General features: G+C 44.2%; 1 protein-coding gene across 1 annotated transcript in view; it reads right to left on the bottom strand.

Moving 5' to 3' along the window:
• cacna1fa (calcium channel, voltage-dependent, L type, alpha 1F subunit a) overlaps nt 1-13586 on the bottom strand; it is a 48650-nt gene that overhangs the window by 11411 nt on the left and 23653 nt on the right. The window contains 11 exon segments of the mRNA XM_047364169.1: nt 1028-1119; nt 1200-1265; nt 1359-1493; nt 1661-1681; nt 2912-2995; nt 3081-3191; nt 3276-3434; nt 3540-3741; nt 3984-4130; nt 4219-4271; nt 4378-4485. Coding sequence (XP_047220125.1) covers nt 1028-1119; nt 1200-1265; nt 1359-1493; nt 1661-1681; nt 2912-2995; nt 3081-3191; nt 3276-3434; nt 3540-3741; nt 3984-4130; nt 4219-4271; nt 4378-4485 — 1178 coding nt within the window.

Genomic DNA, 13586 nt, shown 5'->3' with positions numbered 1-13586 from the left:
CATTCTTCTTTGAAACATAGCTTAATCTAAGTCAGACTAGATAAGCAGCATATGCAAACTTTAATTTTCTGGTCTTGACACAAATTCCCAATTTGATTGAGGTCTGGACTTTGACTAGGCCATTCTATCACATGAATATGCTTTGATCTAAACCATTCCTCTGTAGCACTGACTGTGTCATTGTCCTATTTGAAGGTAAATCTCCACTTGTCTCACGTCTGCAGTCTTTAACAAGTTTTCTTCCAAAATTGCCCTGTACAGTATTTGGCTCCATCTATTAACTCTGACCAGCTTTTATTTTCCTGCTGAAGAGAAGCCTCCTCACAGCCTGTTGCAGTGTACGTTTTATTTAAGACGTTAAGTTTTTCATTAACCCCTTGTCACAAATTTGCTTGTAAGTGATTTTAGTATTAATGCAGCCATGGTGGGATATGGATGTAACTAATTTGATGTATAGTGCATTGGAGGCACCTTACTGCAATCTGCCTCAATTCTGTCCATTTTGCATATTAAATACCAAAATGTATACTGTATCTGTTATATGTGCTAGATTTCAGTTCAGGCAGTCAGGGGCTAAGGCCAGATTTCTAGAAAGCACCACTGCAAGTTGTTCTTTTGGAAGATTCTAACATTTTTCTTGTTCCTTAGTCGTCATGATGCTGTTTTTTGAACAAACCTCTACAGAGGAAATGTATTTATACTAAAATTAAATTATATACAGGTAGACTCCTCCTAATTAGGTTGCTTCTTAAAAAAGGTACTGGGTTTTATTTACAGGTGTGCTATTAAAGGAGGTTGAATATGTATGCACGCAACACTTTTCAGGTTTCTTTTTGTAAAATAGTTGGAATGTATCCTGTTATTATACTAAAGTTATGTGCTACTTTGTGTGAGGCCTTGCAAAGTGTAATTAGGTCTTTGTCCTGAAATAACTATTTATTCAGGTTCTAAACAAATAAGGTGAAAGAAGAGTTCTAAGGTTGATGGTAAGAACTGCTGCTGGAATAAGTGGGTTAAAGGTGCTTACCTAAAAAGAACCAGAACCGCCATGAAGAACGTCTGGAAGTTGCAGTTTCTGTTGATGTCTGTGTCGTCATCGACAGCTATTTTCCCAAACATCTAAATGACAAACAGCACAGAGCCACTCAATCAGGAACCAGCAGCATTTTTACCTTTTCCATCTGTTCATCGAGACTCACTTGCATGCCAATCACAGCGTAGATGAAGAAGATCATAGCGATGAGGAGGCCAACGTAAGGCAAAGCCTGAGGAGATAAAAGAGAAACACAGGAAACGTGTGAAAAAATAATAGGATAATTGTTGTGACGGCACAATGTAGTCCACAATTCCTCACTGACCTGCAAGGATTTGACAAAAGTCCAGAGAAGAGTTCGAATGCCCTCTCCTTTGCTGAGCAGCTTGACCAACCTCAACACTCGGAACAAACGGAAGAACGTGATGGACACTTTTCCGCTTTCTCCTTTCCCACCACCCTAGAGAAAAAAATCTCCCAGAGTTAATAAAAACCTAAAAACAACATTTTTGTCAAACACAGAAAACTCAAGAGCAAAAAAAAAAAAAGAAAAAAGAAAAAAAAAGGCTTTGGCAGTATCTGAATCCAAACACATAATCTACGTTCCAGTGCTGGTGTTCATCTCACCTCTCCGTGGCCGCCTCCGCCCTGGATCATTATTTCAGGCAGCAAGCAACAGAGAAAAATGAAGATAAGTTAAAAATCCAACAAACATAAATCTTTTCAAAATAAACTTCCTTGTATTAATCAAATGCCAACTAAGTATTATTTGACTTGAAGTGTTTCCTGGTGCAAAAATTACCCAAGTTTTACCTCTTTGCTATTAAACAATTACTTTACTGTCAACAGCTTATTATAAACTGGTACTATCGGGATAGAATACAAATTACCCAATCATCACTTTTTTAAATTTGAACATGTAATTAGTTGTTGACATCTTGCTATGAGCTGTTACTACCAGGTAATTCCATTTAATATTTTTGGTAATTACATAAATTATCCAATAATCCCAATGTTTTACCAAATAATTGCTTCATTGTTAGCATGTTATTACAAGATGTTATAACCTGTGTATTATATATTACATTGTAATATTTTAGTAGTTACATAAATTACCCAATATCAGCTCTTTAATATCAATTATTAGCATCTTTTGAGCTATTACACTGAAAATGTTTATAACTAAATAAAATTATGTAATTATAATGTAATATTCAAATATTTTTTCTGTTGTTAACATATAATCATGGGGTGTTGCAAACAATTTACTTTGCAATAATGTTTTTTTTTGTTTTACATAAATTACCCAGGAAGGAAATACCTGATAATTACCATATAGTACCACTCAATTATCGCATTGTTATTATAATAATGTTGGTAATTACATAAATGATCCAAACATCACATTTCTAAACATTAAACAATCAGTTCATTGTTAATATCTTATGACAAACTGTTACTAGCTGGTAACTACATTGTAATAAAGTGGATTATTGCATAATATTATCACGTTAGTAGACTTTTACAACCAAGCTATTTCCCTATCCTAACACTTTTATTACTGGGCTATAAAAGGAAGTCTAAAATATACACAAAACGACAAAAATATGTAATTTGATTAAGAAAAATGTGCAAAATTCATTAAGATTATTAAAAACACTTCAATATTTACATTTGCAGTGTTTCAATGTTAAAGTGACAATGGAAACAGAAAAGGACCATATGTTCTCTGTTCACAGGGTGACTATAGTATATTAGTGGAAAGTTTAGTGGAATGAAAAAGTGTGTTAGAAAGAAGTGCATAAGCAACAGTAATACCACATTCTAAAATACTTTTCCAAGTTTTTTTTCCAAAAGTAAAATTGAGAAGAAACATACACTAAATTCAGACACTGCAATGTCCAAGACGCTGCCTACAACGATCAGCGCGTCGAATGAATTCCAGGGATCGATAAAATAATGCTGCAGGGACAAAACAAAAAAAACAGAGTGAAAAAAGTACAGTGAGTCATGATCAGAAAGCTGGGCTTTTAGAAGGAACACTCACATGAGCGCGAAGAGCCATCAGCTTGATGACCATCTCTATCGTGAAAACCACGGTGAAGATCATGTTGAGAATGTCCATGATGGAGGTGAATAGTTTCGACTGCTCATAATGCTGAGAAAGACAAAAACACCAAACTGGCATCACAACACTCAAACTATTTTCTGTATTTACTGAGATTTAGGAGAGAAACGGTACCTGAATAGCCAGAGTGAGGGTGTTTCCCAAAATCAACACAAACATGATATATTCAAACTGGCTGGAGTTGATGACTTTCCAGAACTTCAGCTGGGATGGGTTTTTTGGGATGTAAATCTTTATTGGCTGAGCTTTCAGTGCATAATACACACACTGCCTCTGGGTGGGGTGAAACAGGGGAAACAGTGGATTGATGAAACAAAATAAAGCCAATTTATTTAAGCTGAAACTAAAACAATAGGGAAAATATCTAAAATCACTGACTTGATTCTTGTTAAGTTCACAGTTTTTAAACTCAGCCTCTCCTTGCTCTCGAAAAGTAATGATGACAAAACCAACGAATATGTTCATCATGAAGAAAGCGATGATGATGATGTAGATGATGAAAAAGATGGAGATCTCGACTCGGTAGTTGTAAATAGGGCCTCGGTTTATGGCGTTGGCGTCCACTGCGCGGTACAGGAGCCTTCACAAAGAAACAATAGAAAAGGTCAGAATCAACAATGACATGATATATAAACATTATATTGTGTGACCACCTGGTTTCCTGTGTCTAATCCAAATCATATGCTAGTTATTTACACTTCCTCATTTTTAATCAGATGAATTTCTTTTATGTTTATTGAGATAAATGACATCTAGGTGTAATAAAAACCCCAGTAACATTCACATTATACTTTGAATTAGAAAGACAAATGCAATACTCACTGAGGCCAACCTTCAAACGTTGATACAGTAAACAAAGCCAACATTCCCATCAGCACATTGTCAAAGTTGAAGTCACTGTTTTCCCAGATCCTCTCTCTGACCATGGGGTGGTTCATGTCCCCGTCTTTATACACCACAAACGTTCCCCTGAAATCAGACAAATACACACCTTTGCATTCAAATACATTTTATTTTAGGAAACATTCCATGATGTTTTCAAGCAAAGGAAACTGACTTGCACTCGTCTGGGGTGTGTTTAGCCTCATCTGTGCAGCTGTAGAATCTGCCCTGTAAACATCCAAACCAGAGGAGTTGTCCCACCAAGAGCGATCTTTGGAAACTCTCCATTTATATATAGAAAAAAAACAGGCTGATAAGGGTGAGACACACACACCTTGAAAAGCTGAACTCCAATACAAGCAAACATGAACTGAAGGAGAGTCGTGACAATCAAGATGTTGCCGATGGTGCGAATCGCCACAAAGACACACTGCACCACATTCTGCAAAGATACGCACAACAAAACAAGTCTCTTTACAGAACAGTAATTGATCATAAAAACAGACCAGAAACGCTGCTTAAAAAAACAATATCTATGAATAAAAAGCATGTAATATAAATTAGTTTGTATTAACAATATTTAAAAACCGAGGAGACTAGTTGCTGTAGCTTTGAAAGAAACTTCATTATTACTCAAGCCGGATTTTCTGTGTATATTTTGTTGAACTGGCTCATCGGTTTAGTTACAGTGCCTTGCGAAAGTATTCGCCCCCCTTGAACTTTTCAACCTTTTGCCACATTTCAGGCTTCAAACATAAAGATATAAAATTCAATTTTTTTGTGAAGAATCAACAACAAGTGGGACACAATCATGAAGTGGAATGAAATGTATTGGATGTGTCAAACTTGTTTAACAAATAAAAAACTGAAAAGTGGGGCGTGCAATATTATTCGGCCCCTTTACTTTCAGTGCAGCAAACTCACTCCAGAAGTTCAGTGAGGATCTCTGAATGATTCAATGTTGTCCCAAATGACTGATGATGATAAATAGAATCCACCTGTGTGTAATCAAGTCTCCGTAGAAATGCACCTGCTCTGTGATAGTCTCAGGGTTCTGTTCAAAGCGCAGAGAGCATCATGAAGACCAAGGAACACACCAGGCAGGTCCGAGATACTGTTGTGGAGAAGTTTAAAGCCAGATTTGGATACAAAAAGATTTCCCAAGCTTTAAACATCCCAAGGAGCACTGTGCAAGCAATCATATTGAAATGGAAGGAGTATCAGACCACTGCAAATCTACCAAGACCTGGCCGTCCCTCTAAACTTTCATCTTGAACAAGGAGAAGACTGATAAGAGATGCAGCCAAGAGGCCCATGATCACTCTGGATGAACTGCAGAGATCTACAGCTGAGGTCGGAAAGTCTGTCCATAGGACAACAATCAGTTGTACACTGTACAAATCTGACCTTTATGGAAGAGTGGCAAGAAGAAAGCCATTTCTCAAAGATATCCATAACAAGTCTCGTTTAAAGTTTGCCACAAGCCACCTGGGAGACACACCAAACATGTGGAAGAAGGTGCTCTGGTCAGATGAAACCAAAATCGAACTGTTTGGCCACAATGCAAAACGATATGTTGGGCGTAAAAGCAACACAGCTCGTCACCCTGAACACACCATCCCCACTGTCAAACATGGTGGTGGCAGCATCATGGTTTGGCTCTGCTTTTCGTCAGCAGGGACAGGGAAGATGGTCAAAATTGATGGGAAGATGGATGGGGTCAAATACAGGTCCTTCTCAAAATATTAGCATATTGTGATAAAGTTCATTATTTTCCATAATGTCATGATGAAAATTTAACATTCATATATTTTAGATTCATTGCACACTAACTGAAATATTTCAGGTCTTTTATTGTCTTAATACGGATGATTTTGGCATACAGCTCATGAAAACCCAAAATTCCTATCTCACAAAATTAGCATATTTCATCCGACCAATAAAAGAAAAGTGTTTTTAATACAAAAAACGTCAACCTTCAAATAATCATGTACAGTTATGCACTCAATACTTGGTCGAGAATCCTTTTGCAGAAATGACTGCTTCAATGCGGCGTGGCATGGAGGCAATCAGCCTGTGGCACTGCTGAGGTCTTATGGAGGCCCAGGATGCTTCAATAGCGGCCTTTAGCTCATCCAGGTCTTGAGTCTCTCAACGTTCTCTTCACAATATCCCACAGATTCTCTCTGGGGTTCAGGTCAGGAGAGTTGGCAGGCCAATTGAGCACAGTGATACCATGGTCAGTAAACCATTTACCAGTGGTTTTGGCACTGTGAGCAGGTGCCAGGTCGTGCTGAAAAATGAAATCTTCATCCCCATAAAGCTTTTCAGCAGATGGAAGCATGAAGTGCTCCAAAATTTCCTGATAGCTAGCTGCATTGACCCTGCCCTTGATAAAACACAGTGGACCAACACCAGCAGCTGACACGGTACCCCAGACCATCACTGACTGTGGGTACTTGACACTGGACTTCTGGCATTTTGGCATTTCCTTCTCCCCAGTCTTCCTCCAGACTCTGGCACCTTGATTTCCGAATGACATGCAGAATTTGCTTTCATCCGAAAAAAGTACTTTGGACCACTGAGCAACAGTCCAGTGCTGCTTCTCTGTAGCCCAGGTCAGGCGCTTCTGCCGCTGTTTCTGGTTCAAAAGTGGCTTGACCTGGGGAATGCGGCACCTGTAGCCCATTTCCTGCACACGCCTGTGCACGGTGGCTCTGGATGTTTCTACTCCAGACTCAGTCCACTGCTTCCGCAGGTCCCCCAAGGTCTGGAATCGGCCCTTCTCCACAATCTTCCTCAGGGTCCGGTCACCTCTTCTCGTTGTGCAGCGTTTTCTGCCACACTTTTTCCTTCCCACAGACTTCCCACTGAGGTGCCTTGATACAGCACTCTGGGAACAGCCTATTCATTCAGAAATTTCTTTCTGTGTCTTACCCTCTTGCTTGAGGGTGTCAATAGTGGCCTTCTGGACAGCAGTCTTACCCATGATTGGGGTTTTGAGTGATGAACCAGGCTGGGAGTTTTAAAGGCCTCAGGAATCTTTTGCAGGTGTTTAGAGTTAACTCGTTGATTCAGATGATTAGGTTCATAGCTCGTTTAGAGACCCTTTTAATGATATGCTAATTTTGTGAGATAGGAATTTTGGGTTTTCATGAGCTGTATGCCAAAATCATCCGTATTAAGACAATAAAAGACCTGAAATATTTCAGTTAGTGTGCAATGAATCTAAAATATATGAATGTTAAATTTTCATCATGACATTATGGAAAATAATGAACTTTATCACAATATGCTAATATTTTGAGAAGGACCTGTACAGGACCATTCTGGAAGAAAACCTGTTGGAGTCTGCAAGAGACCTGAGACTTGGACGGAGATTTATCTTCCAACAAGACAATGATCCAAAACATAAAGCCAAATCTACAATGGAATGGTTCACAAATAAACGTATCCAGGTGTTGGAATGGCCAAGTCAAGTCCAGACCTGAATCCAATTGAGAATCTGTGGAAAGAGCTGAAGACTGCTGTTCACGAACGCTCTCCATCCAACCTCACTGAGCTCCAGCTGTTTTGCAAGGAAGAATGGGCAAGAATTTCAGTCTCTCGATGTGCAAAACTGATAGAGACAAACCCCAAGCAACTTGCAGCTGTAATTGGTGGCGCTACAAAGTATTAATGCAAGGGGGCCGAATAATATAGCACGCCCCACTTTTCAGTTTTTTATTTATTAAAAAAGTTTGACACATCCAATAAATTTCATTGTGTGCCACTTCTTGATTCTTCACAAAAAACTAGAATTTTATATCTTTATGTTTGAAGCCTGAAATGTGGCAAGAGGTTGACCAGTTCAAGGGGGCCGAGTACTTTCGCAAGGCACTGTACTGTTAAAATTTGACATTCATAAAGCTTAGTGACAGGTCTGGTGCAGGGATGATAGTTTACCACCTGGATTAATTTACTGAAGAGTCATGCTGCTGTAGTAAATCCAGAATAGATTAACTTCAGGATTCTAGTTACCGGTGTGTAACCCACTTCCAAACCGTCTTATAAAGGTGCGTCTTAATAAATTAAATAAACATTAAATAAAAGAAAGGTATTTTTTCTCAGGAAATAAAATTGAACCTGAAACCCATATTATGGGTGATGGGTCAGACAAAGAATGGTTCAAGAACCCCTCATGAAGAACAAAATATCGAGGCACGTGACGTCGCCCGGTACGGCGGAGCCGGGGTCCCACCCTGGAGCCAGGCATGGGGTCGGGACTCGTCGGAGAGCGCCTGGTGGCCGGGTTGCTCCTCGCGGGACCCGGCCGGGCCAAGCCCGAACAAGAGACGCGAGGCCATCCCCCAGTGGGCCCACCACCTGCAGGGGGAACCGTGAGGGACCGGTGCAAAGAGGATTGGGTGGGGGACGAAGGTGGAGACCTCAGTGGCCCGATCCCCGGATGCTTAGGCTGGCTCTAGGGACGTGGAATGTCACCTCGCTGGGGGGGAAGGAGCCTGAGCTTGTGCGGGAGGTCGAGAGATATCGACTAGAAATAGTCGGGCTCGCCTCCACGCACAGCGTGGGCTCTGGAACCCATCTCCTTGAGAGGGGTTGGAGTCTCTACTACTCTGGAGTGGCCCACGGGGAGAGGCGGCGGGCTGGTGTGGGTTTGCTTGTTGCCCCCCAGCTCAGCCGTCTCGTGTTGGGGTTTACCCCAGTGGATGAGAGGGTCGTATCCCTGCGCCTTTGGGTTGGCGAGAGGTCTCTGACTATCATTTCAGCCTACGGGCCGAGTGGTAGTGCAGAGTACCCCCCCTGTCGGGGGTGCTGGATAGTGCCCCTCCTGGGGACTCCATTATTCTGCTGGGGGACGTCAACGCCCACGTGGGGAACGACAATGACACCTGGAGAGGCGTGATCGGGAGGAATGGCCTCCTCGATCTGAATCCGAGTGTTGTTTTGTTATTGGACTTCTGTGCTAGTCACGGATTGTCCATAACGAACACCATGTTCAAACATAAGGGTGTCCATCGGTGCACTTGGCACCAGGACACCCTAGGCAGGAGGTCGATGATCGACTTTGTTGAGGTATCATCGGACCTTCGGCCGCATGTTTTGGACACTCGGGTGAAGAGAGGGGCTGAGCTGTCCACTGATCATCACCTGGTGGTGAGTTGGATCCACTGGAGGAGGAGAAAGCCAGACAGACTTGGCAGGCCCAAGCGCATAGTGAGGGTCTGCTGAGAACGCCTGGCGGAGCCCTCGGCCAGGGATGTATTCAACTCCCACCTGCGGGAGAGCTTCGACCAGATCCCGGGGGATGTTGGAGACATAGAGTCCGAGTGGACCATGTTCTCCGCATCTATTGTCGATGCTGCTGCCCATAGCTGCGGCCGTAAGGTCTGCGGTGCCTGTCATGGCGGCAATCCCAGAACCCGGTGGTGGACACTGGCAGTAAGGGATGCTGTTAAGCTGAAGAAGGAGTCCTATCGGCTGTGGTTGGCTTGTGGGACTCTTGAGGCGGCTGACGGATACCGTGAGGCCAAGCATGCTGCGGCCCGGGCTGTGGCAAAAACTCGGGCCTGGGAAGAGTTCGGTGAGGCCATGGAGAAGGACTACGGGTTGGCCTTGAAGCGATTCTGGCAAAACGTCCGGCGCCTCAGGAGGGGGAAGCAGTGCTTTGCCAACACTGTTTATAGTGGGGGCAGGTGACTGCTGACCTCGACTGAGGACATTATCGGGCGGTGGAAGGAGTACTTCGAGGATCTCCTCAATCCTGCCATCACGCATTCCGTGGTGGAAACAGAGGCTGGGGACTCGTGGTTGGACTCTTTCATCACCCAGGCTGAAGTCACCGAGGTGGTTAAAAAGCTCCGCGGTGGCAAGGCTTCGGGGGTGGACGAGATCTGCCCTGAGTACCTCAAGTCTCTGGATGTTGTAGGGCTGTCATGGTTGACACGCCTCTTCAACATTGCATGGCGGTCGGGGACAGTGCCTCTGGACTGGCAGACTGGAGTGGTGGTACCCCTTTATAAGAAGGGGGACCGGAGGGTGTGTTCCAACTACAGGGGGATCACACTCCTCAGCCTCCCTGGTAAGGCCTACGCCAGGGTATTGGAGAGGAGAGTCCGACCGATAGTCGAACCTCGGCTTCAGGAGGAGCAGTGTGGTTTTCGTCCCAGCCGTGGAACACTGGACCAGCTCTATAACCTCTACAGGGTGCTCGAGGGTTCATGGGAGTTTGCCCAACCGGTTCACATGTGTTTTGTGGACCTGGAGAAGGCATTCGACTGTGTCCCTCGTGATGCCCTGTGCTCCAGGAGTATGGAATCGGGGGCCCTTTATTAGGGGCCATCCGGTCCCTGTACGAGCGGTGCAGGAGTTTGGTCCGCATTGCCGGCACTAAGTCGGACCTGTTCCCAGTGCATGTTGGACTCCGGCAGGGCTGCCCTTTGTCACCGGTCCTGTTCATAACTATTATGGACAGGATTTCTAGACGCAGCCAAGGGCCGGAGGGGGTCTGTTTGGGGACCAGTGGATTTCGTCTCTTCTTTTTGCGGATGACGTGGTCCTGCTGGCCCCCTCTAGCCAAGACCTACAGCATGCACTGTGGCGGTTCGCAGCCGAGTGTGAAGCGGCTGGGATGAGGATAAGCTCCTCCAAGTCCGAGGCCATGGTACTCGACCGGAAAAGGGTGGCTTGTCCTCTTCAGGTTGGAGGGGAGTTCCTGCCTCAAGTGGAGGAGTTTAAGTATCTCGGGGTCTTGTTCACGAGTGAGGGAAGAATGGAGCGGGAGATCGACAGACGGATCGATGCGGCTGCCACAGTAATGGGGGCGCTGTGCCGGTCCATTGTGGTGAAGAGAGAGCTGAGCCGAAAAGCAAAGCTCTCAATTTACTGGTCGGTCTACGTTCCTACCCTCACCTATGGCCATGAACTTTGGGTCATGACCGAAAGAACGAGATCACGGATACAAGCGGCTGAAATGAGCTTCCTCCGTAGGGTGGCCGGGCACTCCCTTAGAGATAGGGTGAGGAGCTCGGCCATCCGAGAGGGGCTCGGAGTAGAGCCGCTGCTCCTCCACATCGAGAGGAGCCAGTTGAGGTGGCTCGGGCATCTATACCGGATGCCTCCTGGACGCCTTCCTCGGGAGGTGTTCCAGGCACGTCCCACCGGGAGGCGGCCCGGGGGACGGCCCAGGACACGCTGGAGGGACTATGTCTCTCGGCTGGCCTGGGAACGCCTTGGGCTCCCCCTGGAGGAACTGGAGGAGGTGTCTGGAGAGAGGGACGTCTGGGCGTCTCTGCTGAGTCTTCTGCCCCCGCAACCCGGTCCTGGATAAGCGGAAGACGACGAACGAACGAACCCATATTATATAGATTTATTATACAAAGAGATTAATTTTACGTGTTTAATTCTATGAATTTTGAATTATTTTGCCTCCTGCTAATCAAAACACAAAATTCCCAATCCTAAAAAATAAAATATTACATATGACCAATGAAAAAAATAAGGATTTTTAATACAGACATTTAGGCCTACTGAAAGGTATGTCTATGTGCTGTACAGTATATTCACTAAGTGCATAAATTCGATCTACGTGGCATGAAGGCTAATAGTGGCACGCTGAGGTGTTCAGGATGCAAAGGTTGCCTAAATACTGGCCAATAGCTTGCCTTCATTGTTGGATCTTGTGTCTCTCATCCTCCTCTTAACACTTGAGAATGACTTTGATCTGAAGGGAGGACTTTGGACCACTGAGCAACAATTTAGTCAGTTTTTGTCCTTAGCTCAGGTAAGGTGGCCTCTGGTTTAGGAGAGACACAAGGAATGTGCCTGTGCGTGGAGCCCCGCCTTATGAACCCCCCACAAACTCCTGAATGGGCTTTGTTTCACAATCTTCTCAAGCCTGTGGCTATCCCTGTTGCTTAGGCATCTCCTTCTACCACACTTTTTCCTTCCACTTAACTTTCTTTAAATATACTTTGAAATAGCTCTATGTGAACATCAGGATCTTTAGCTGGGGTCAGTGACTGTCTGTTGGACAACTGCCAAATGAACCAATCCTAGTCATGATTAAGTTGGCTATTACACAACACCTCAGAAACAAAATCCTTTTGTAACTGAACTTTGGGTTTTCATAGCTTTAAGCCCCAATCACCAAAATAATCAATAACAAATGCTTGAAATTGTAACAATTTAGAGTTGTTTGGGTTTTGATTTTCTTTGGTGTTCTTATTTTGATCATTTCCCTGTTATATTCTTTAGGTCTTGCCATTTCCAAGGCATTTCTCTCATTTCATTTTTGCTAGTAAGGTTAATTTTATTTTCTAAGCTGTTCTAACTTATATAAATGCACCTGTATGAATGAATGTACAGGGGTTGGACAATGAAACTGAAACACCTGGTTTTAGACCACAATAATTTATTAGTATGGTGTAGGGCCTCCTTTTGCGGCCAATACAGCATCAATTCGTCTTGGGAATGACATAGACAAGTCCTGCACAGTGGTCAGAGAGATTTTAAGCCATTCTTCTTGCAGGATAGTGGCCAGGTCACTACGTCATACTGGTGGAGGAAAACGGTTCCTGACTCGCACCTCCAAAACACCCCAAAGTGGCTCAATAATATTTAGATCTGGTGACTGTGCAGGCCATGGGAGATGTTCAACTTCACTTTCATGTTCATCAAACCAATCTTTCACCAGTCTTGCTGTGTGTATTGGTGCACCGCCTTCAGGATACAATGTCTGAACCATTGGATGCACATGGTCCTCAGGAACCAGCACAAGTATTGGGCCAAGAGAATGCCATGATATGGCAGCCCAAACCATCACTGATCCACCCCCATGCTTCACTCTGGGCATGCAACAGTCTGGGTGGTACGCTTCTTTGGGGCTTCTCCACACCGTAACTCTCCCGGATGTGGGGAAAACAGTAAAGGTGGACTCATCAGAGAACAATACATGTTTCACATTGTCCACAGCCCAAGATTTGCGCTCCTTGCACCATTGAAACCGACATTGGCATTGGCATGAGTGACCAATGGTTTGGCTATAGCAGCCCGGCCGTGTATATTGACCCTGTGGAGCTCCCGACGGACAGTTCTGGTGGAAACAGGAGAGTGGAGGTGCACATTTAATTCTGCCGTGATTTGGGCAGCCGTGGTTTTATGTTTTTTGGATACAATCCGGGTTAGCACCCGAACATCCCTTTCAGACAGCTTCCTCTTGCGTCCACAGTTAATCCTGTTGGATGTGGTTCGTCCTTCTTGGTGGTATGCTGACATTACCCTGGATACCGTGGCTCTTGATACATCACAAAGACTTGCTGTCTTGGTCACAGATGCGCCAGCAAGACATGCACCAACAATTTGTCCTCTTTTGAACTCTGGTATGTCACCCATAATGTTGTGTGCATTTCAATATTTTGAGCAAAACTGTGCTCTTACCCTGCTAATTGAACCTTCACAACCTGCTCTTACTGGTGCAATGTGCAATCAATGAAGACCGGCTACCAGGCTGGTCCAATTTAGCCATGAAACCTCCCACACTAA

This window comes from Girardinichthys multiradiatus, chromosome 1, assembly GCF_021462225.1.
Source record: "Girardinichthys multiradiatus isolate DD_20200921_A chromosome 1, DD_fGirMul_XY1, whole genome shotgun sequence".
In the NCBI taxonomy this organism is placed as follows: domain Eukaryota; kingdom Metazoa; phylum Chordata; class Actinopteri; order Cyprinodontiformes; family Goodeidae; genus Girardinichthys; species Girardinichthys multiradiatus.
This window is presented reverse-complemented; position numbering and strand designations above follow the sequence as displayed.